This window comes from Excalfactoria chinensis, chromosome 5 (genome assembly GCF_039878825.1).
Source record: "Excalfactoria chinensis isolate bCotChi1 chromosome 5, bCotChi1.hap2, whole genome shotgun sequence".
NCBI classification, from domain to species: domain Eukaryota; kingdom Metazoa; phylum Chordata; class Aves; order Galliformes; family Phasianidae; genus Excalfactoria; species Excalfactoria chinensis.
Genome location: NC_092829.1, coordinates 45,979,912 through 46,001,713, shown reverse-complemented (window position 1 = coordinate 46,001,713; position 21,802 = coordinate 45,979,912). Strand labels below are relative to the sequence as shown.

At 60.3% G+C, this 21,802-nt stretch overlaps 4 protein-coding genes across 9 annotated transcripts; 2 read left to right on the top strand and 2 right to left on the bottom strand.

The window, feature by feature from the left end:
* Positions 1-15: 15 nt before the first annotated feature.
* SLC43A3 (solute carrier family 43 member 3) lies at positions 16-6,284 on the top strand. 2 transcript variants are annotated; one of them, XM_072338443.1, is made up of 13 exons: positions 16-273; positions 1,970-2,183; positions 2,444-2,573; positions 2,972-3,018; positions 3,093-3,169; positions 3,264-3,356; positions 3,529-3,668; positions 3,955-4,061; positions 4,320-4,475; positions 4,559-4,672; positions 5,025-5,211; positions 5,429-5,552; positions 6,006-6,284. In XM_072338443.1, the coding sequence occupies exons 1-13, from the start codon at positions 133-135 to the stop codon at positions 6,159-6,161; spliced, it is 1,686 nt and encodes a 561-aa protein (XP_072194544.1). In that variant the 5' UTR covers positions 16-132; the 3' UTR covers positions 6,162-6,284. The 2 variants fall into 2 exon arrangements, with proteins under 2 accessions (XP_072194544.1, XP_072194546.1); XM_072338445.1 differs by lacking the exon at positions 16-273 and adding an exon at positions 1,702-1,828.
* Positions 6,285-6,497: 213 nt separating this feature from the next.
* LOC140252420 (eosinophil granule major basic protein 1-like) lies at positions 6,498-7,526 on the bottom strand. The gene is made up of 5 exons (XM_072337070.1): positions 7,463-7,526; positions 7,238-7,335; positions 7,026-7,157; positions 6,843-6,954; positions 6,498-6,556 (listed from the first exon to the last, which is right to left on the bottom strand). The coding sequence occupies exons 1-5, from the start codon at positions 7,521-7,523 to the stop codon at positions 6,498-6,500; spliced, it is 462 nt and encodes a 153-aa protein (XP_072193171.1). The 5' UTR covers positions 7,524-7,526.
* Positions 7,527-8,969: 1,443 nt separating this feature from the next.
* Positions 8,970-12,611, bottom strand: P2RX3 (purinergic receptor P2X 3). Of its 2 annotated transcripts, none has more exons than XM_072338210.1 (12): positions 12,275-12,611; positions 11,656-11,791; positions 11,461-11,532; positions 11,321-11,387; positions 11,159-11,252; positions 11,003-11,080; positions 10,783-10,924; positions 10,309-10,445; positions 10,140-10,233; positions 9,992-10,057; positions 9,689-9,766; positions 8,970-9,576 (listed from the first exon to the last, which is right to left on the bottom strand). In XM_072338210.1, exons 1-12 carry the CDS (start codon positions 12,412-12,414, stop codon positions 9,454-9,456), a joined length of 1,227 nt encoding a protein of 408 aa, XP_072194311.1. In that variant the 5' UTR covers positions 12,415-12,611; the 3' UTR covers positions 8,970-9,453. The 2 variants fall into 2 exon arrangements, with proteins under 2 accessions (XP_072194311.1, XP_072194312.1); XM_072338211.1 differs by having other exon boundaries at positions 11,159-11,240.
* Positions 12,612-13,136: 525 nt separating this feature from the next.
* On the top strand, positions 13,137-21,284 carry SSRP1 (structure specific recognition protein 1). 4 transcript variants are annotated; one of them, XM_072338699.1, is made up of 17 exons: positions 13,137-13,158; positions 13,812-13,961; positions 14,717-14,902; positions 15,198-15,303; positions 15,948-16,138; positions 16,210-16,440; positions 16,524-16,627; positions 16,760-16,888; positions 17,241-17,462; positions 17,674-17,746; positions 18,237-18,375; positions 18,489-18,534; positions 19,071-19,194; positions 19,716-19,886; positions 20,169-20,260; positions 20,438-20,621; positions 20,816-21,284. In XM_072338699.1, exons 2-17 carry the CDS (start codon positions 13,908-13,910, stop codon positions 20,882-20,884), a joined length of 2,121 nt encoding a protein of 706 aa, XP_072194800.1. In that variant the 5' UTR covers positions 13,137-13,158; positions 13,812-13,907; the 3' UTR covers positions 20,885-21,284. The 4 variants fall into 4 exon arrangements, with proteins under 4 accessions (XP_072194800.1, XP_072194798.1, XP_072194796.1 ...); XM_072338697.1 differs by lacking the exon at positions 13,137-13,158 and adding an exon at positions 13,257-13,366; XM_072338695.1 differs by lacking the exon at positions 13,137-13,158 and adding an exon at positions 13,386-13,430.
* The last annotated feature ends 518 nt before the right edge of the window (positions 21,285-21,802 follow it).

Sequence of the window (21,802 nt, the reverse complement as noted above, 5' to 3'; positions counted from 1 at the left end):
CAGCAGGGATGAATGGACGGGTGAAGGGATGAATGGGGCCGTGGGGGCAGTGGGATAGGGGGAGGATGGACAGATGGATGGTAGAGAGGGCAGCGAGGGACACGGGGCTAGCGGGACGGAACGCGGCTAAGGATGGACCCCAAGTCAGGGGGCCGCAGCCCCGGTGACCCCACGGCGGCTCCGGTCCCGCCCCGCCCCCGCCCCGGAGGCCGCGTCGGTTCTCTCCGCTCCGCCTCCCGCCTAGAAGGACGAGCGGGCACTGCCGAAGTGACGGTAAGTGTGCAGTCCTCGGAGCCAGCCGGGCCGGGCCGGGCCACGGGGCTCAGCCTCATCCGGGCTGGCCGCATCCCCGCCCCGCCGGGCCGAACAGGGGCGGAGCCGCGGCAGTGCCACTCCCGGCGGATGCGGGCGGGCGGCTCCGCGCCCAGCAGGGCCGAACCGGGCCGGGCCAGGAGAGCGGCGGCCGAGGATGCTCGCGAGGGCCGTGGGGCGTACCGGGTAGCGGGTGCCCCGAGTCCGACCCGGACCCTCCGCGGCGTGGTGGGGCGGTCCCGGGGATCCAGGAAGATTGCGGGTGGCGGTGGGAGCTGTGGGGCTAAGGCCGGAACGTGAGATGCTCGTGGCGATGTCGGGACTGCGCGGGTCCGAACTTGGGGGCTACTTGTGTTCCCCCCACCACGTGCGTGCCTCACCATGTGCGCGCCCGCATGGCTGCAGGAAATTCCCCTCGCGGGGGCTGCTAGGACCGCCTGCTGCGTCATGGGGCTGCGGCTTTCCCTAGCCCCGGGCACCCGCAGCTCTACCCGGAAGCCGACGGGGCCGGGAGGGCTCCAGGTCCCCTCGATGGGACAGGAGCCCCATCTCCTTCCTAGGGAGACCAGTGGCACACAGTGACAATGCCAAGCAGGTAGCGTTTCTCTTTGCCACAGCCCTCCTGTGCCACCCCTACTCATGCCCCCAACCCACAGCCTCTGCTGGGGCAGCTATATATAGTGTAGCCCCGCTGACCTCGGGGCTGAGCCATCTCCATCTGCCCAGGTTAATCTTTTGCCAGCCGCCTGTCCCCCTGGTCAGCTGTAATGAGGCTTCATTAGCAGCCATTACACTGGCAGCAGGGCTACGGGTGGCCTGGTTACAAGGTGAAGCCATGGTGCATGTGTGGGTGGTGGTGAGTGCTGGGGCTCCATGGTGCTGTGTAGGGATATGGGGACATGACCTTGGCACTTACGTCAGCCATCTGCAGGTCCCTTGAGTGACGCTGGTGGAATGTGCTGGGTTCCCCACCAGTGTCCCAGTGCCTGTGATTGGGTTCCCAGAGAGGTGCCGGGGTCTTCAAGGGGTGTGTCAGCATGCCTGGCACGGTGTCAGGTTCTCTGAGAGTATGTCAATGTCCCCAGGGGGTATGTGCCATTGTCTGCAAGGTGCTGTACCAGGGTGCCTAGTCATAGGCAGGTGTGTGTGTGCCAGGTCCCTGGGGGTGTGTCATTGTCCCCAGGTGCTATGCTCAGCGCCCCTAGCACCAGTGCCACCACCCCCAGGGCTGTGCTTCCATGCTGTGGGTTGTGTAGCGTTCTTGTGCCAGGCCCCCAGGGGACGTGCTCAGGGAGGTGCTCAGGGAAGCTGCAGGTCCCCAGGACTGAGTGCTGCAGGGAGATAAGGAGGTGGTGCTGGGGGCGGAAAAGAGTTCTCTGCCTATCGGGTGCCAGCAGCCCTGGCTCCCCCCCAGTGATCCCAGCAGAAGTGCACAGTTCAGCCCTGTGCCTCGGGCACCCCACACAGGGATCCAGACCAGAGTCCAAACTGCTGCTGCAGCGGGACCAGGGTACAGGTGGGTGTCAGCGGGGGGGTAATCAGGGGACAAGAGGTGGAGTGGGGGCCGGGTTGGCCTTTGTCCAGGTGGTTGGTCACATGCAAAGTGAAGGACTATATGGAAAGGGAGGGCTGTGACCGCCCCACTTGTCCCCTGCAGGATCAGCAGAGCCCCGTGCCCAGCAGCATGGCAGGGGGCGCGGGGCGGGCCAAGAAGCTGGGCACACTGCTCTCGGGACTGCTGGAGTGCGGTGCTTTCTGTGGCATCATCTTTGGCTGGGCCTCTCTCGTCTATGTCCTCAAGAACCTGGGCTACTTTAAGCAGTGGTGCGAGTCCTCGGCCAACGTCAACCCCAATGGGACGCTGTATCCCGGTATGACCCCAGTGTCACCATCCCCATCAGTGCTGAGCTCTTGCCCCTGCCATCCTGGGGTGCCCCGCGTGCCTCCCATGTTCCCGCTGTCTGGTGCTCTTCGGTGCACAGGTTTCTGCTGTCATCCCTGTGTCCCCACTGTCCCAGTGTCCATTATCCACACTGTCTGCTGGATCCCTGCTTTTCCTGTCCCCGGTGCTGCCCATTTTCCCCACTCCCCCTTGCTGGTGTCCCTGTCCCTACTGATGGCTGCCTTGCAGACTGCAGCGGGCAGGATGAGCAGTTCTCCCTGGTCTTCACCATCGGCTCCTTCATGAACAACTTCATGACCCTCCCCATGGGCTACGTCTTTGACCGCTTTGGCACTGCTGTTGCCCGCCTCATCGCCATGTGAGTGCTGCAGGGGGTAGCAGGGGTGCTGGGAATGGAGGGACATTAGCTAGGTGCTGATGCAGGGCTGTGGGAGCGTTATCAGGAGCGGGGTGTTTATCGGGGCTCCCAGGCAGGGTGGGACTGGTGGAGCCCTTCTCACTTCGGGGGGGGACAGCAGTGTTTGCTTCCCAGTGCTACCAAATGTCCCCAATCTATTCTTCATTGCCTACAGCCCCCCAGATGCTCTTCATCCCCACTGATGTCCCCAGGGCACCCCTGTAACTGTAAGGCCAGCCTCTTCCCCACATTCCTTCACCCCAGAGGTGCCACATGAGATCAGTAGTGGGATGCTGGGGTGTTGTTGCACAGGGTGGTGATCTTGTGCCCACCTTGTGAACACTGTCCCCTTGTTTCAGCTCCCTCTACACTGGTGGGACCCTGCTTGTTGCCTTCTCCACACCAGGTGAGACCCACGCAGATGTGGGGTGCCCCCACCCCACCCATGTCCCTTGAACCCACTGACACCTGTGTCCCCAGACCTAGCAGTGCTGCTCTTCCCGGCTATGTCAATGCTGTCGGTGGGCGGCATTCTCCTCATCCTGACCAACATGCAGGTGGGAGGCACATCTGAACCCTCACCCCACAGCTGGGGCACCCTGCCTAGCGATGGGGACACTGACAGCATTATGGGGGGGTTCTGTGTGCCAGGTGGGGAACCTCTTTGGGAAGTACCGCTCCATCATCATCACTCTCTACAACGGGGCCTTTGACTCCTCGTCTGCCATCTTCCTCATTATCAAGGTGGGCATGGGATGGGGAACACCACAGGCACTGGATTTGCCAAGATTCACGGCACGGGCACTGCGGTGGGCAGGGGACAAATGGGGGCACAGCTGGGGTCTGACATCTATGGTGGCCCTGGGCAGTGACCAGTGGCCAGCATGGCATGGTGGCAACTTGCATGTGTCCCCAGGTGCTGCATGAACATGGACTGTCTCTGCGGGCCATGTTTCTCTTCATGGCAGCCTGCAGCGCCTGGCACCTGCTGCGCACCATCTTCCTCATGCCCCGCATGCACATCCCCTACCCACTGCCACCTGCCTACAACTACGGGTAAGGGAAGCCCTGCCTGCGCTCCCAGGGTGGAAAGACCCATCCCTTAGGAGGTGGTGGTGCCCATCCTGTGGGTGATGGTTGTGGGGTCCATCCCTTGGGTGGTGGTGGTGGTCACGGTGCCCATCCCATGGGTGGTGGTGGTCATGGTGCCCATCCCTTGGGTGGTGGTGGTGGTCACGGTGCCCATCCCATGGGTGGTGGTGGTCATGGTGCCCATCCTGCGGGTGGAGGTGGTGGTGGCACTGCGATGCTGTGGTGGTTGACAAGACGAGCAATGCTGCAGGCTGTCATGCCCAGGGCGCTCCCAGTCATACCGCACCTACGAGGAGAAGCGCCCACCGGAAGATGATGGGCCAGAGGAAGTGCCCCTGGAGCCCAGTGCCCCAAAAGGTGGGGGAGAACTGGGGCTGGGGTGTATTGGCACAGGCATGGCCTCACATGGGCCATGTGTGTGATGGGTGCTGGGAAGTGGTTGTGGCCATGTGGGTGGTGGCAGAGTCATCTGGGGTGTTGGCCCATGGGCTGGGTGGGGGTACTTGGAACCGCAAGTGGATGGATGTGTCAACTGTGGCGGAGACTTTTGGGGAATGGGCTTGGCCAAGTGTGGTGGGTGTGGGCAGCCCTAATGGATGCATTTGTTCTGTGCAGGCAATGCAGCCGTGGAGCCCTTCTGGCCCTGCGTTCTCTCATGGCTCTTCATGTGGCACGTGGTGTGGCTCTCAGTCATGCAGCTGCGCCACTACCTCTTCATTGGTACACTCAACCCGCTGCTCGACCACCTGGCCTTTGGCGATGAACACCTGGGTAGGGCATGGTGGCCAAGGGGTACAGTAAGCCAGGCAGGGGGCTGGGGTTCAGCCCTCTGCACTGACTATGCTTCTCCACAGTGAGCGTCTACACCAACGCTTTCGCCTTCACCCAGCTCTGCGGGGTGCTCTGTGCTCCCTGGAACGGCCTCATCCTCGACCGCCACAAGCGGAACAAGGCCCACCGTGCTGAGGGTAACCATCCCCGTCCCCCCATCCCCCTGCTCTGGGTGTCCCTGACCCTGCTCTGCTTGGGACATGCTACCACTGTGCTCTGACCCTGCTACGCCTGTAGTTATGTCCCCGCAAAGCCCTGACCCCCCCTGTGCCAATGGATGTGACCCTACAATGCCCTGATCCCACCCTATCCATGAACATGTCCCCACCATGCACATGACCCTGCAATGTCCTTATCCCACTGTGTCCACAAAAGTGTCCCCATGATACCCTGACCGCACCGTGCCCATGGATTTGTCCTTAACACTCCCCATTCCTGCTCTACATGGGGACACATCCCCACTGTACCTTAACCTTGCCATGCCTGCAGGAGCCCGGGGGGCGCTGGCTGACCTACGGGCATCCGTGCTGTCACTGGTGTTGACGGTGACGCAGTGCCTGCTCTTCTCCATCTGTGCGGCTGTGCCTATGCTGCCTGTGCAGTTTGCCACATTCGTGCTGCAGGTGATCAGCCGCTCCTTCCTCTACGGGGGCAACGCCGCCTTCCTGGCCATAGCGTGAGTCCTGTGCACCTTGATGCTGGTGTTGGCAGGGGACAGAGTGGTGGTGGCAGGGAAGGGAGCAGTGGGGATGCTGGTGGACGATGGGGCAACGATAATAGGGTCAGGGTGGAGGGGGACAGGCAGGGAATGATGGTGAGGGAGGGGGTGGTTGCGTGAGGGTGGAGGTGGCAAGGTGATGGGCACAGTGGTGACATACACGTTGTCCTGGCAGGTTTCCCCAGCAGCACTTTGGGAAGCTCTACGGGCTGGCCATGGCCCTGTCGGCACTGGTGGCCCTGTTGCAGTATCCCTGCATTGCCCTGGTGCGTGGAGTGCTCCAGGGGGACCCTTTCTATGTGAGTGCTCCCCACAGTCTACAGATACCCCACAGTTCCGGGGGGGGGGGGGGCAGTTTCATGGGGGGGACAGTTCCATGGTGGGGTGGTGGTCAGAGTCCATGGATAAATGCAGGTCCCGGTGCCCGGCTGGATGGGACTCCTCCCCCACGTGGGCTTGGAAACACCAGACAATGGAGTCCACGGTCCATGGCAGGATGGGGCTTATGCTATGGTGGGATGGAGGGCCTGATCTAAGTTCGGGTGGGGATGCTGCCCTATGAAGGGCAGGAGGTTCTGCCCCCTGGTAGCCTGGGAGCACACTGTGCTGGAGTGTGATGCTAGTCTGTACTACCATGGGGTGTGGTTTGCTACCCCACACAGGCAGCCTTTAGGGGGCTGAGGAGCTGGCCCCTTGTCTGATTGGGATCAGCCCCCGATCCCATGCCCTCAACCCCTGTCACTCCACCACAGATGAATGTGGGGCTCATCGCCGTGGTGCTGCTGGCCTACATCAGCCCTGTGGTGGTGGTCCGCGAATGCCGGCGGCGTGCCAAGGAGCTGGAGGCTGCCTCAAGCCCCCTGGAAGCTTCTGCAAGTGCCGAGACCCCCGCCCAGACACCCCACTGAGCCCTGCACTACCACCCAGCTTTTTTATACTGGACTTGGAGGGAGGGATGGGACTGTGCTGGGGGGGCACAGCAAGGGGTGGGTGTGCTTTGGGATGGAATAAATATTCCAATGCCTCTGCTTATGGTGCTGCTCCCACCTGGCGCCCCATACCCTTGGGGCTTCTCCAGTATCTGCTGTGGGGTTGAGCCCCATTCTGCTCCCAGTTTCCCCTGGCCATAAAATACATGGACATGTGGCCTCAAGGCAGTTCATAGGGCACTTTATTGGGACAGTGACATGGGCCACTGTGGCTCCCTGGGCACTGGGGAGCCATGGCAGGGCCCCTGAGAGCTCTCAGTACTGACAGATGAAGGGGCGCAGCCAGAAGCAGGCTTTACTTCTCCAGAGCCCATCTATGAACAGGACCCATTGTCAGGGACACAGGGAGACCCACAAACCTCCATTGCCCCATCCCATTTCCCCAGTGTCCCAGTGCCCCATTCCATTGCCCTTATGACCCGATGTCCCCTCTCAATGTGCCCCATCCCATTGTCCCACTATCCCAGTCCCCTCTCCCAGTGCTCCATCTCAGTGTCCCACGTCTGTTGCCACACTCCCAGCACCTTTCCCAGCCCTTGGTGCTCCCACCCATTGCCCCCAGCACCAGGTGCCTGTGCCATGGTGTAGGGCTTTGCTCACCTCTGGGGCTGAGCACAGTGCAGGTACTGAACAGTCGATGGGGCTGCCCTCTGGCCCAGTTTGCATAGTTCCAGGGGCTCAGGTCCTCCCAGCACGTCTTCCACGACCCATTCTGTGGCAAGAGGTCTCAGCATCTTGCACCCACCCCTGACCAAACCCTGGATACCAGCTGATCCTTGTTACCTTGCAGGTGGTGACTGCCCCAATCCAGACGCTGGAGTAGGTGTAGGTGGCTGCCAGCTTCCTCAGCACGTCGTTAGTGGATGTGCTGTGCACCGAGGCCAGCTGTCCCCTGTATATGTCCTGGCAGTAGCGCTGAAGAGCACAGGTTAATGCCTGGCACTGGCGGTGCCCATGGGAGCCTGGCATCCCGCTGACCTCCCCACCCCTCTCACCTGGGCACTCCTGTAGGTGCGACATGACTTCACCACTACAAAGTGCTTCCTGCTGCCCTCCTCTCTGCCTGCAGGTACCTTCATGGTGTGCCAGGGGGCTGAGGGAAAGGACAGGCTGGAGAGTGTCCCCTCTGCACCCCCGCCAGCACCAGTACCCCGAGACTGGGGACAGGAGTGTCCCTGAGCTGTTCCCATTGTGTCCCTAGTCGTCCCCGAGCTACTCACCAGGGTGGAGGGCAGAGGCCATGCTGAGCAGAGTCAGGACAAGGAGCACGCCAGGCTGCATGGTGGGGAGCTGTAGGGACATAGCATGGCTGGAGGACCTCTTGCCCCAGGGACCTGTGGTCCTTGGGATAATCTCAGGTGAACCTTTGGGCAGCCCCGGTGACATTCTCACAGCACCTGGTCTCCCATGCCACCCCGTGTCTCCCCTGGCATCCCCAGCACCAGCCCTACCCCTCATGCCCAGCCCTCAGCCCCATCACCCCTGGGTCCCTGACCCCTGCCATCCCCAGTGCCACCCATTCCCCAGGTCCCTGCTGCCACCCCTTGGCCCTCAGCCACCCCCACGTCCCTCATGCTCTGCAGCTTCCTGCTAACCCTGGGGCTACCCCTGGTTCTGTGCCACCCGTGCCCCCATGCACCCCCCAACACATCCCTAGAGCATCACAGAGCTGCATGTACCAGATTCAGGGCTGTCTTCCCCCTGTTCCCAGCACCAACCCCTCAGCACAGGGCTGTGTCCCCCCCTGCCATCCCTGTTCCCGTACCCGCTCCTCACCTTGGGGCTGGGAGCCTCTGCCTGCCTTGGCCCTTATAAGAGTGCTGGGGCCACATGTCCCCTGCAGCCTTGCACCACCCCAGCCCCGGCCCCAAGCCACCAACTGCCATAAGGTGGCCTGGAGGTACACAGGGGGGTCAGGGACAGTTAGGCCGCTTGCCCAAGGCCACTTCCTCTCCCCATGTTCACAGGGCCTTGCAGTGGCCAGTGCCAGCCATTAGCCCCAGATGCCATCAGCCTTTAGGGTGGCCCTGTGCCCGTTATTCAGCCACCTCATTCCTTACCACAATCCCTTTCCAACACCGCCTGTTCCCTGCCACCCTGTCCCACAACCCTGCTACTCCTTGGGGCACAGGACCATCATGTGATGGCCAGGAAAGTGGTTGTGCCCCTTTAGAAGGGGCAGTAGTTTTCCCAGCAGCCCAGAGTACCCCTTTGCCATTGCAGCAAGGGCATGCTGCTGTCCCATGCCCATGTTAGTGGGCATGGAAGGGCTGCATTCCCAGGTACAGCAGTGTCTGGAGAATGTTAGGGGCATCTCCCTGTGGGCTCAGGGCATGGCAAGACAGAGAAACAGAGGCACAGGGTGATGGCATCTGGGGCCAACAACAGCCGTGGACTGTCACGGGCTCCATGACTGCAGAGAGGGGAAATGACCTTGAGCAAGTGGCCAAACTGTCCCTGGTTCCCCCACCCCCACTGGCCACCCCGTGGCCGTTAGTGGCTTGGGGCCACAGATGAGCTGGGGCAGTGCACAGATATAGGGGACATGCGGTTGCAGCATGTGTTTGGGGGGAAAGGGAAGATGCTGGGGGCTGCAGCGTGATCTTGTGGTGGTGGGGACTGCTCCCCCCATCCCAGGTCAGCTCATGGCTCCTGCTTCCCTTGGAGCCCCCACCCATTAACCCCACACACAGAGGGCACAGGCTTGGGGCTGCACACCAAGGCTTTATTGGGAGGAGGGGTCTCCACATCCCCTCGGCCGGTTCTGAGGTGAGCCTGAAGGTACCGCTCCTCTCTGCCACCCCTGTGTGGCCCCCGTGGCTCCCTGCTTCCTGTGCCACCCTATGTCTCTCACATCCTTGCATCCCCAGCATCATTCCTGACCCTCACCCACTGCCCTTACCCCTCTGTCACCACTAGCTCCCTGGTGTCCATCCCCACACACCCCCCCCAGTCCTCACCCACTCCCATGCCAACCTCAGCAGCCTGGGGCTGCGTCCCCCCACTGTATCCATCCCCGCTCCTCACCTTGGGGCTGGGGGCTTTACATGTTGTGGCCTTATAGAGGCACAGGAACATGTTACACTCACACCCCAAACACCCCCCTGCCCTGTCCCAGTGACAGTGTGGGTTAAGAGTGGGACTGGGGAGCTCTGGAGAGAAGAGATCGTGGGGCCAAATGCAGACAGGGACTGCCCCACGGCACCCAGAGCTAGAGGCCCAGGGAGAAGGTGCCCGAGTCAGTGGACTGCTTCTCCCGGCTCTGGTCCCCCAGGGCTCCTGGGGCACAGCCTGAGGGACTGCTGGAGGCTGGGGGCACGCTGGCCTCTGGCACCTGTGGGACAGGGAATGGGCGTAGGGTCACTCCCTGTCCCACAGCTGTGGCACCCAGGGTGCTTGGGGGCTCTGGGATGGCCCCTCCTTGGGGTACCCAGCAGCCAACTGACCTCCTCAAACTTGCGGGCCTTGTAGTGCTCGGCGCCCTTCAGGAAGTTGAGCAGGATGATGTCGCACAGCACCGTGCCCTAGGGGGCAGCAGTAATGGGGAAGGGGCTGCGGGGTGCCCCCTGACACCCCACAGACCTCCAGGAATTAGGCTGCTATCACCTTTCCCGTCACCCTGCATTGTGGCAGTGGGATTTCCCTCCATCCATCCTACTTCCCACCCATTTGGGTGTCACCATGGCCCTCAGCCCTATGGCTGTGGGATACCCTCCTTGCCCCAGGGCTGATGGACTGCCTCAACTCACCACGCCGATGGAGGTGAAGGCAGCCACCGTGTTGATGAGGGTGGGCACAATGCCGAATTTCCCAGCCTGCAGGAAGGCAGAGGGCTGAGTCGGCATGGCCTCCACCTATGGCATCCATAGGTTCCTGGGATGCTGTGCCCATACGTACGTTGCCATACACCAACACATCAAAGCGGATGCCGAAGGCCTTGGTGAGGGTGCGCAGCTCGGTGCCGTTGTGCCCACGGTAGTACCGTGCGTGCCTGCATGGGATACGGCCACCTGGCACCTCATGCTCTGCAGCTGTCCCAACAGCAGGCAGCGACACGTGGCCCTACCTGAAGTTGTAGCCAGGGGAGCCGGGGCTGTGCTGGGTGACGCTGTCCAGGCGGGTGAAGGAGTAGCGGGGCAGGCACAGCTCCCAGGCGCGGTCCAGGTCGCACACCCAGCCGATCTTGATGCCCAGCACCCCGCCCTGCCCAGCCGGCCGTGAGGGCAATGCTCCCCATGCCACGTGGCCCCATGTCCCTCCATATACGTCCCACATCCCCACAATACCATTTTCCCACGTCCTACATCCCTGCATCCCCATGTCCCACATTGCCACGTCCCCACATCGCAAGCCCCTGTGTTCGCACACCTCAACGTCCCAATGTCCCCACATCTCCGATTTCCACACCCCATGTCCCCATCCCCCCATTCATGCACACCACATCCCAGGTCTCCCTAAACCTCCACTCACTACACCCCCTACCCTGCTGTCCCCACATTCACCATCCCCACATCCCGCATCCTTTGTGTCCCCAGCTCACGGTGGCAGCCAGCGAGGCAAAGTCCTGCCCGGCGAAGCGTGCCACATCACCCAGCCGCAGGATGGGGCACAGCGGCTGCTGCTCGGGATGGAAGCGGCAGCGCTGCAGCTCTCCTGCGCTGACCTGGGGGGGCAGGTTGGCCCTGGGGGGGGGGGGACATGGCACGGCTGTGAGCCTCCAGCAGTGAGAACCCATCCCGTGTCCCCTCAGTGCCACTCACTTCTCGAAGCCAAACAGTGGGAAGCGGACGCTGTTCTTGATGAAGAGGGTGAAGTTTTCGGCCTCCAGCATCACAGGGCTGTGGGGAGAGAGGTGGTGGTCCTGAATGGGGCAGAGGGCACGGTGTTTATCCCCCCTCCTGCTGCTGCACACTCACACATCGACAGTGTCCACCTCGGGTGGGCACCAGCCCCGGATCTCACAGGTGCGCAGGGTCACATTGTAGGGGATGCAGCGTCCTGTCAGCACCCCTGTGGCCGTAATGCGGGTGGGCTCAAACCCCATGGGTTTTGGGACCCCCCCCTCCCTTAAAACTCACCACTGCCTGTGGTGCGGCCCTTCCCCTGACAGTCACGGTTGGACGCACACCGGTATGTGGCTTCACTCTGTGGAGGGTGGGGGCGGTCTGTGGGTCGGGGCACACCAGTGCCCCCCATGCCACCCCCTGTGTCCCCATACCTCTGGGCAGACGCCCTGCTCTTGATTCTCCGTCAGGATCTGCTTGGTGACCACCACGAACACCGAGGTGCCCTGCGGTGATGGGGACACTGTGTCACCACCGCCCCCCCTCCAGCCCCATGCCACAAGGGGACTATTGGGGTTATTTGAGATGAGGCTAGGAGGGCTCGGGGGGGGCTCCCTGCTGTCTCCTGCCTGTGGGGGGGTGACGTAGTCAGCTGTGTCCAGGACGCGGTTGCCATACTTCCCGATGCCCTTCACTTTGGTCACCACCGAGGACTCGATGACAGTGTCCCGCACCTGGTAGGCCTTCTCATGCAGGAACACCCAGCTGTGGGGTGGAGGGTCAGGCTATGGGGACAGCTGGTCGGCTCCCTGCCGCCTGCAGACAGTCCTCCTGCCACCAGCCCTCCGAATGCCACTTGTCACCTGCCTGTGTCACCCCCTGGGGTTCAATATGCTCCTCAGCACCCATCCCTTCCTCTCCATCATCCGTGCCAACAGCCACCCTCCCATCACCTTCCCCTTGTGTCACTTGGTGTCCCCTTCACAGACATGCTGCCAGCCACCTGTCCCCTTCTGCCCGTAGCCATCATCACTTCTCGCAGCCCGGTTCCCACCCCCACACCCAGCGGGCAGCTGCCATTCCCATGACACCCTCCTGACCCCACATCATGCACCCATCCCCTCTTGGTGTCACCCTCCCGGTCCCCAGCTTGTCACCACGGCATCAGGGATCCCAGGGAGCAGCGTCTGTCGAGGGGTGGGGGACACCAGCAGAGGAGCGGGGTCCCGTTGGGGGGGGGTGTCTCACCCGATGAAGTAGGAGAGGATGAGGAGCTGCACGACCCGGTTGACGACGCCCACCACCCAGCTCTTCACCACCACCGACTTGGTGGTCTCGTAGGAGAAGAAATCAGCCAGGCAGCTGGACTGGGGGCGCGGGGGGGGCATGGGCAGCAGGGCGGGGGCACAAGCAGGGGCTCTACAAGGATACGGGTGGGGGATACGGGCGATGGGAAGGGCTAGACGCAGGGAGCAAGGCAGGGATACGGGCAGCGGGCAGGGATGCGGGCAGATAAAGGCAGGGATGCGGGGATGTGGGCAGGGATGCGGGCGGGGTGGTGCGGAGGCAGAGGGGTGGGCACAGGACGGAGGGGGGGCAGGGGGAGATGGAGGGAGGGGGCACGGGTGGAAGGAGGAGGGAGGACGTGGGCGGGGGGAGGGCTGCGAGAGGCGGCCTGGAGGAGGGCTCCGTGTGCGGCGATCCTACACGGGGCAGCCCCTCTCCGGGGCGCCCTGGGGGGGCTTTGGGTCCTCGGCACTCGGGGCTCCTCCATGTTGTGAGCCCGCCGTGCCGGGGACGCTGTATGTGCGACTCTCTCGCTATTAGTGCCCCGCACTCGGGATGATCCCGTTCTGGGCGACCTCTGTGCTCGCGGACCCCGTTTGCCCCCCCGCGGTGTTTGGCGGTGCCCCATATCGGTGCGCCCCGTTGCTGAGGGCTGTCCCATGTCGGGCCGTACCCGCTTTGTAGCGCCTTGGTTGGGGCGCACCCCGGCTGGGCTCGCCATGTGCCGGGCACAGCCACCATAACCCCCCGCCGCGGTGACGTCACGGGGATCGCCCGGCGTCGGCCAATGGGAAGCAGCCCCCCCACTCCCCGGCTGGAGGCCTCCCGCCTCTCTATGGTGCCAGGTGAGAGAGACCGCCGCTTCGGGGAGCGGCCGCTCTAGCCTGCCCCCCTTCCACCCCGCCGCCTCTATGGCGAGGAAGGCGCCGCTCCCCTTTAGCCTCAGTCCTCCACGGCGCTCCATCGCGAGGCCCGTGCTGGCGCGGCCGGGTCTTCCTTTCACCCGCGATGGCGCCCAGAGAGGCCGGGCGGCGGCGCGTCTCTATGGCGGAAGTGGGGGCGGGTTCCGGCGGCGGCGCGGGAGGCGGTTGGGAGGGGGGAGGTGGCTTCGCGCGAGGTTCGTGTTGCGCAGGCGGGAAAAGCGGTGGCGGTGCGGGGGGGGGTTGGGGGGCGGGAGCGAATTTGGGGGGCTGGGGGGGGGCAGGAGGGGGGAGGGGTTGGGGGAGGTAATTTTGTGGGGGTGATGAGAAGGTTGGGGGGGGCTGGGGGGAGCGTGGGGACGACGGGTGGGGGCGTGGGGCCTAGGAAGAAGGGGGGGGAGAGGCTGCGGGGGGCTCCCTCGTGCCCCTTCCCTACTGGGACGGGAGGACCCACAGCCCTGCGGAGCGCCGGGAGGGGCGCGATGGGGGCCGTGTGCCTGTGGGACCGCGTTCCTCAGGGATCGCTCCGGGGGGTTCCCTGTCCCGGACTCACTTTGTTCCCCCTCCTCCGCCCCCAGCACCTCGCTGCTCGGTGGCAGCAGGGCATGCCGGCCTCGGCAGGGAGCTGAACTCCGGCCTCCTCCTGCCTACCTGCGAGCCCGGCCCCCTTCGTCATGGCTGACACACTGGAGTTCAACGAGATCTACCAGGAGGTGAAGGGATCCATGGTGAGCAGCGTCAGGGGCAGCTCGGTGCTGGGGGCGGCTATCTGGGGTGCTGCCTGATGCCAGCAGTGCTCACCCCATCTCCCAGGCTGGAGGCACATGGTGTCGTGTGGCTCTGAGGCCTGGTCTCAGCTGTACGCACAGGGGTGCGGTATGCTCCCCCCCCCCCCCCCCATCCCTGCAGCTCTTTCGCTGCCTTGTCCTGGCAGAGCCTGTTTTGCTGAGCTCAACTGGAAATGGGAGCCGAGGCGCCTTATTTCCAGAGCTGAAGCATTTTGGAGCATCAACAGGGGCTTTTAGTAGCAGCCTGTTGCGGAGCAAGCGAGGTTGTGGTTGGGAACGTGTCCAGGGAAAGGGTTGCCAGCTTCAAGCATTCACCCTTTTATGCAGTAGCTACTGCTGGGCAGCTGGGTGCTGTAAATCAGCCTGTTCCAGTGCTTGGGGGGGATGGGGTGCAGTGCCATGCTGCAGTGATGTTGAGGATCTCTGGGTTACCCTGTGGCATCTGGGAGATCGTTCCTAAATGCCTGATGGAGCTCTGGTACCAAGGCTGCTGGCAACCTGGCTGCCTGAATCCCAAAGGAAGGTGGTAAGGAGTGCATGGAGAACAGAAACTGTTGGGTGATTGGGGAATTCGCTTCGCGTCCCCTGGGAGAGCTTAGCAGCTGTCTGTGCTGTGTGGAAGTTCCCACCCTTGGGCTGCTCCCCTCCGCGTGCATGGGGCGAGCTGCCTGTACCTCACACCCACCTCCCACCAGAACGATGGCCGGCTGCGGCTGAGCCGACAGGGCGTCATCTTCAAGAACAGCAAGACGGGGAAGGTGGACAACATCCAGGCCTCGGAGTTGGCAGAGGGTGTGTGGCGGCGTGTGGCGCTCGGTCACGGCCTCAAGCTTCTCACCAAGAACGGCCATGTCTACAAATACGATGGTTTCCGGGAATCGGTGAGTCGGTGCCATTTCTGACTGTTGCCTGAGCCGTGCTGACCATTCTTTATTCAGCTGGCTTGTGCCACAGTCTCTTTGCTTGCTCTGTATCGAGTTACACTGCCTGCAGGACCTGCCGTATCTCACAGAGCTGATCTCCTTCCCTTTAACAGCAGCTGATGCCTGTTTTTTTCTCATCACTTCTCTCGTACCATGGGCAATGTCCCAGTTACAGGCTCTGGGTCGTGCTGATGAGTACATGGCAGTTTCTGATGAGCGTTCTGTTTCTCTGTTCCTTCCCACCCCATCACAGGAGTTTGATAAGCTCTCAGATTTCTTCAAGGCACACTATCGCCTGGAGCTGGCTGAGAAGGACCTGTGTGTGAAGGGTTGGAACTGGGGCACAGTGAGGTTTGGAGGTGAGTTATGGTAAGACGGGAACAAACTGGTGATGCTGCTGCTGGAGCAAGGGAATCTGCAGTGTGTAGGCCAAGGTGATGGGGCTGGGTGGGCATCTGGTGGGTCGGTGTCTTCATCCCACCAGCACCTGGCTGTTGACAGCTTTAAATGCTCCTCTGGGGAACTTCTTACTTTTTAGTGTTGGTTTTGGATACAGTATGGATGTCTGTCATCCCAGGAAAGCAGGAGATACTTGTAGGCAGTACAGCATGTTCGGGCAGGGGGGGAGGGAGGTAGGCAGAGAATGCTCAATGTAAAAGAGAAATGTGCATGGGAGCTTTGAGCATCTAATAGAGCCTGCCGATTCCTCAGGGAGCCAGAAGAGCTGGTGAATGCCCCTCCCTGGTCTGAGAGAGGAGGAAGAGGGGAATAAACAGCCTATTTGTTTTTGATCAATATAATTCTCTGTTACTGTAGCTGGGAGGAGAAAGCCTGGAGATCTGTGTTGAAAACATTGAAAAGAAGGGAGGGAGAGGGGAGGCATTGCTGGGTTTTGAGAGAAGAGCGATCCTGCTTCTGGAGCTTGGAACTAGGATGGAACTCACTCATTGGGTCTGCTCAGCAGGGTTGACCTTAGATTCTTATCCCTCCCCACCTCCTGTAGGGCAGCTTCTCTCCTTTGACATCGGGGAGCAGCCGGTGTTTGAGATCCCCCTCAGCAACGTCTCCCAGTGCACGACGGGCAAGAACGAAGTGACGCTGGAGTTCCACCAGAATGATGACGCTGAGGTCTCGCTCATGGAGGTTCGCTTCTACGTGCCGCCTACCCAGGAGGATGGTGTTGACCCTGTGGAGGTGAGTGAGGCACAGGGGGGCTAGTTGGTTGCCCTCGCCTAGTGCCTGACCACAGCTCCTTCTCCTTATAGGCCTTTGCTCAGAATGTCCTCTCCAAGGCGGATGTGATCCAGGCAACTGGTGATGCCATCTGCATCTTCCGGGAGCTGCAGTGTTTGACGCCTCGCGGGCGATACGACATCCGCATCTACCCCACCTTCCTGCACCTCCACGGCAAGACCTTTGACTACAAAATCCCCTATACCACTGTGCTGCGCCTCTTCCTGCTCCCACACAAGGACCAACGGCAGATGTTCTTTGTGGTGAGGAGGGGTTGAGTGGTCCTCCCTTTCTCAGGAAATTGTTTTGAGGAATTTGGGGTCCTCATCTCCTCTTCTCTTTTCAGATTAGCCTGGATCCCCCGATAAAGCAGGGCCAGACCCGCTACCACTTCCTTATCCTGCTTTTCTCAAAGGATGAAGACATCTCACTGACCCTCAACATGAATGAGTGAGTTCTTCTCTCCAGGCGACTCCCTTCACCCCCTCCCTGGATCTGAGGGCTGTGGGGAGAGCTAGGAGTGCAGGTAATGAATCTCCTTGGTCCCTATTCTTGTCATTATCCTCTATTTTTGCCATGCAGGGAAGAGGTGGAGAAACGCTTTGAGGGGCGGCTCACCAAGAACATGTCAGGCTCCCTCTACGAGATGGTCAGCCGGGTTATGAAGGCACTGGTGAACCGCAAGATCACTGTGCCTGGCAATTTCCAGGGGTGAGACATGCTGTTGCTTCTGGCTGGGCGAGGGAATGTGGGACCTTTCTACACTAAGGGCGTGCATGGTGGTAGGGGGAGAGGCAAAGTTGGCCTTGTTGTCCCTAGGAAAGGAGATTCTTTCTTGTTTCTGTGGTCTCAGGCCAGCTGCTTGAGAGCCCCTCCTGACTTGGACAGCAGGGCCAACATCTCTTTTTCTGTAGTCAGGATGAAGGGGTTTTGCAAGAGTTTTACCCCATGCAAGCGGGGGCGGTTGGTGGACTTATCAAAGCTGCTATCTCACTGTGGGGATGTGCAGAGGGAGGGCTGTTTGCTTTCTGTTGGTGTAACATGGCAGAGTTTGTCGTCACAGACATTCTGGAGCCCAGTGCATCACCTGCTCCTACAAGGCCAGCTCAGGACTTCTCTACCCACTGGAGCGTGGTTTCATCTACGTTCACAAGCCGCCAGTACACATCCGCTTTGATGAGATCTCCTTCGTCAACTTTGCCCGTGGGACCACCACCACCCGCTCCTTTGACTTTGAGATCGAGACCAAGCAGGGCACACAGTACACCTTCAGCAGCATAGAGAGGTGGGCACAGAGCGAGCTCTTACTGTAACACAGGGCTGTTCTCTGTCCTGCCACGCAGCCCCCTTGCCCCTGTGTCCTCCATGTTGATTACACGTGGTGGATCCTTACTGATGTAACAAGGTGTAAAAAGCTCAACCCCATGTTGAACACACACAGTGGGTGTCAGCAAGCTGGATCCCACTTGTCCCTGACCACCCTGTCTCTGCTGTAGGGAGGAGTACGGGAAGCTCTTTGATTTCGTCAATGCCAAGAAACTGAACATCAAGAACCGAGGCCTCAAGGAGGTACCTGCTGCACAGGGCTGGTTCTCTGTGCCCTGCTAGAATCAATGGCCTGCAGGCTGGGGTGGGGAGATGGCTTGGGGCCTTTTTTCTTCTCTCCAAAATTTTGCTGCTTTTATTCCTTTTATTATTATTTTTTTTTTCACCTTTCTTTTCTTTCCTTACCCTTGTAGAGGAAAAAGGTCCGTGCGATACCCCTTCCTCTTTCTCCTTCCTCCTCCTGGTGCAGGTTTCCTCTGCATGGCTGTGTTGGTCTCTGACTAAACTCAGTAACTGCAGCATGATTTGCAAGAGGGGCCCCCACCTAACTCAGATAACACCTTTGGGGAACCTTTCCTTGCCCCTCTCTCTGCATCCCTGATGAGAAGACAAGGGAGACAGATGGGACACTGTGTTTCCCATCCTGGCCATGCATGCTTGTAGTTTCTAGAGAATGGACTGTATGCAGATGTGGGCAGCATGGAGAGCAGCTCTCACTCTGTCCCTCCTGCAGGGTATGAAGCAGAGCTATGACGAATATGCCGACTCTGATGAGGACCAGCATGATGCCTACCTGGAGAGGATGAAGGAGGAGGGCAAGATCCGGGAAGAGAACGCCAACGATAGCAGCGATGGGTCTGGAGAGGAGACCGGTGCGTGCTGGGGCTGCATGTGAGCCCCCACTGCCTGAGGGGCTGCCTAGTGTGCTCAGGCTACTGCTGTGTTCCTTGGCTGTCTATCCTCACCCCACACTCTGTCCTTTCAGATGAGTCATTCAACCCTGGGGAAGAGGATGACGATGTGGCTGAAGAGTGAGTAGGGGCTGGTCAGGAGTCTAACTATGGGCAGCTTTTGGAAGATGCCATTTGTAGGCACTGTGTGGGGTGGGATGGGGCTGTGATGTTGAGGAATGCATCTGATGCAGACAGTATCATTGCAGATGGCCTTGTAAGTGGGCATGTTTCTGGTCTGTCTCTCAAGTTCTCTTGATGAGAACTGCAGTCTGAACAAGCGCTCATGGGCATCGTGTGTGCTGATGGGAGTCAGGTTCAGCTCAAGAGGAGGGGTGGATCTTGGTTCAGCTGTGAGGCATTGCAAATGCCTAAAGTTTACGGGAACTCAAAACGATCAGCCGTGTTCGTGGAAGGAGAGTCCCCCGAGGGCTGTTAAGTGCAAACAGAGCGGCTTCAGCTCAGGAAGTCTCCGATCTGCAAGTTGCTGGAGGATGGGAGAGTTCAGGGGCAAGTCTTGCTCTGCGCTTGTCACTGCTACAACTCCCTTACCTCCTGCTTCATCTTGCTGGAGTTGAGATCTTGAGCTTTCCCTGAAACCAGGTCTCTTCACACAGGTTTGACAGCAATGCCTCAGCCAGCTCCTCCAGTGGGGACGGTGACAGTGACCGAGGTGAGAAGAAGCCAGCCAAGAAGGCCAAGATTGTCAAAGACCGCAAGCCCCGCAAGAAGCAGGTGGAGGTGAGAAGTTGCTGCTGGTAGAGTTGTGGAGATCAGGACTCACTGCCCTTGGAACATGGATTACTGCTCCCTTGTTTGGAACAACACCACAGGAGATCCAGGTCACAGCACATCAGCTGAGCTGCTTCCCATTAGCCTTCTGCTGTGGTCTGATCCGATCCCACCACCTCACTGTGCTTTGCTCGGTTTGGGTTGTCCAAGCCTGGCTCTTCCGCTTCCTGCAGGCTTTTCTTCATCCTGCAGATGAGTCTAGATTGAAACACTTCCAAAGTATATTGTGGTGTCTGAGCCTGGCAGTACCTTCTGATTGTTGGAGGACTTGCCCCCCACAGGTCCTCCACATCCACTCCACCTACTCTGTGGGTGCTTTACCTTTCTGTATGTGTGAGCTGATAACCCATCTCTCTGATTAAGTAGCTGAGTTACGGGTGGGATGCAGCAGGCATCATCTTGGGGTAACCTTAAGTCTTTAGTGTGTGGGGTATTTCAAGTCTTGGTTCTTTCCATTCCCTGCTTTCCAGAGCAAGAAAGGCAAAGACCCCAATGCGCCCAAGAGACCCATGTCAGCTTACATGCTTTGGCTGAATGCCAACCGTGAGAAGATCAAGTCAGACCATCCTGGTATCAGCATCACAGACTTGTCCAAGAAGGCTGGGGAGCTCTGGAAAGCCATGTCTAAGGAGAAGAAAGAGGTGGGTTGTTCTGCCGGTGGGGGATTGCTAAGCCATATTTAGGAAGGGAAGGTGGATGTCAGGATGCTCTTGCTTGGTCTCGGGATCCTGCTGCTCCATTAACGGATCAGGAAGGGAGGGTGGCAATGGGGAGCTGACATCTCAGCTGTTGAGCTGGTGTGTGAGCATGGTCTCCAGGTGGTCAGGGACATGGGTGGAGATAGTGTTGGACTCTGGTGGTGCAGATGCTCATGACGGTGGAAGGTGTGGGAACAAAGTGCCACTAACCTGCTTTTGCTGCAGGAATGGGATCGCAAGGCAGAAGATGCCAAGAGGGATTATGAGAAGGCCATGAAGGAGTACAGCGTGGGCAATAAGTCAGAGAGCTCCAAGATGTGAGTGTGCTGAGCAGACGAGAGGGATGTGGCAGGGCTTCACTGTTCTGGAATCTGCCTGTCCTCAGCTGTTGTGGTGGCTGGGCCTCTCCGAGGCTGGGGGATTGTAAGGTGGGACCAGTGAGCTGTCAGCAAGGTAATGCTTCTGTCTCTTCCACCCTGCCAACACACGCACAGGGAGAGGTCTAAAAAAAAGAAGAAGAAGCAGGAGAAACAGATGAAGGGGAAAGTGGAGAAGAAGGGTGCTGCCTCCAAGTCTTCATCCTCCACCAAGAGTTCTGCCAAGAATATGAGTGAGAGCTTCAAGAGCAAGGAATTTGTCTCCAGCGATGAGAGCTCTTCTGCAGAGAGCAAGAAGGAGGTAGTAGGACGGTTTGGTGGTGGGCTTTGCTGGGTCTTATTTTACCTCATCCCTACAGGGCCATGTTCTTCCTGATAGTGTGTACATCCAGTCTTGTAGCAGAGGACTGAGTTTGGTCTTTGCTATTGGCAGAGGAGCAGGTGAACATGAGCTGCTCTGCTTCTACTGTCCTGACTTCCCATTTCTTCCCACAGGACTCAGAGGATGAGAGAGGCGCCAGCCCGGCCCCAAGCTCAGAGGATTCCGCATCCGGCTCGGATTAGTGCTGTCCCCGCTGGCTGCAGGCTGGTTCCCAGATCAGCGTGAGGACTGGGTGGGCCGGCCCGCAGGAGGGGTCTGGCTCTTGGGCTCTGGCTGGCTCTGAACCTGCCTGGCCACCCTTGCTCCTACCTCTGCTGCCAGGTGAGGGGAGGCACCGGAGTGGGGGCAGGAGGGCGCCCAGCCTCATTGCTTGAGCCCTTTCCCCTCAGTGCCTGGCTGCAGAGCGAGGCCCCACAGAGGGGAGGCCCAGGAAGGAGCCTCGGTCCCACTTCTGCCCTGTTTCTCATCAATTTATTTTTTTTAAATACTCGGGTTTGTTTCGGTCTCTTTTGTTTTTTCTTTTTGTATGTTGGGTCAATTCACATGGCAACTCGAATTGAATAAAAAACACCCGCGGCGGGAGTGCGTGTGGGTGTGGAGGTGGGGGGGGGGGGGGTGGGCTGGGCTCCCCTTCCCCAGGGGCACACGGTGCTGGGATGCCTTCCTTCCAGCATCGCCTTTCTCCCGGCATCGCCTTGGCCTCCTTGAACCACAGCCAGGGGCTGAGCTCACTCACAGCCCATCCATTAGCAGCCGGAGCCCCTCCTGCGGCCTCCCTAATCCTGTTAGGGCTCCATCAGCCTCCTAATGGAGGTCCGCCGGTCGATCCCGATGCCGTGCGGATGTTCTCTACGCCCTGGGGGGCCGCGCCGTGGCTGGGGGGGTCAGGTGGTGGTGGTGGTGGTGGTGGTGGTGGTGGTGGTGGTGGTAGGCAGGCGGCCCCACATCCCCATTCCATCAGCGTTCCTGCTTGACCCCGGCATGGCGGCCTGGCTGTGAGTCAACCGCTGCAGAGGAACGGGCTCGGGGAGACGGGGCTTGGCCTGGCTGCCCCCTCTGTGCTGCGGGGCCACGTGTGGGTCAGCGCGGCTTTGTGGGGC

Bases quoted from the DNA above. Each gene is read 5' to 3' on its own strand.
- SLC43A3 (XM_072338443.1), top strand. From the start codon at position 133: ATGGACCCCAAGTCAGGGGGCCGCAGCCCCGGTGACCCCACGGCGGCT. The intron at 2,574-2,971 runs GTGAGTGCTGCA...CCCTTGTTTCAG, and splicing joins GTTGCCCGCCTCATCGCCAT to CTCCCTCTACACTGGTGGGA. The intron at 4,476-4,558 runs GTAGGGCATGGT...GCTTCTCCACAG, and splicing joins CTTTGGCGATGAACACCTGG to TGAGCGTCTACACCAACGCT.
- LOC140252420 (XM_072337070.1), bottom strand. From the start codon at position 7,523: ATGCAGCCTGGCGTGCTCCTTGTCCTGACTCTGCTCAGCATGGCCTCT. The intron at 7,336-7,462 runs GTGAGTAGCTCG...CCTTTCCCTCAG, and splicing joins GGCCTCTGCCCTCCACCCTG to CCCCCTGGCACACCATGAAG. The intron at 6,557-6,842 runs GTGAGCAAAGCC...TCCTGTTCATAG, and splicing joins CACTGTGCTCAGCCCCAGAG to ATGGGCTCTGGAGAAGTAAA.
- P2RX3 (XM_072338210.1), bottom strand. From the start codon at position 12,414: ATGCCCCCCCCGCGCCCCCAGTCCAGCTGCCTGGCTGATTTCTTCTCC. The intron at 11,533-11,655 runs GCAGGAGACAGC...CCATCACCGCAG, and splicing joins ACTACGTCACCCCCCCACAG to GGCACCTCGGTGTTCGTGGT. The intron at 10,446-10,782 runs GTGAGCTGGGGA...CCGGCTGGGCAG, and splicing joins TTGCCTCGCTGGCTGCCACC to GGCGGGGTGCTGGGCATCAA.
- SSRP1 (XM_072338699.1), top strand. From the start codon at position 13,908: ATGGCTGACACACTGGAGTTCAACGAGATCTACCAGGAGGTGAAGGGA. The intron at 16,628-16,759 runs GTGAGTTCTTCT...TTTGCCATGCAG, and splicing joins CTGACCCTCAACATGAATGA to GGAAGAGGTGGAGAAACGCT. The intron at 17,463-17,673 runs GTGGGCACAGAG...TCTCTGCTGTAG, and splicing joins ACCTTCAGCAGCATAGAGAG to GGAGGAGTACGGGAAGCTCT.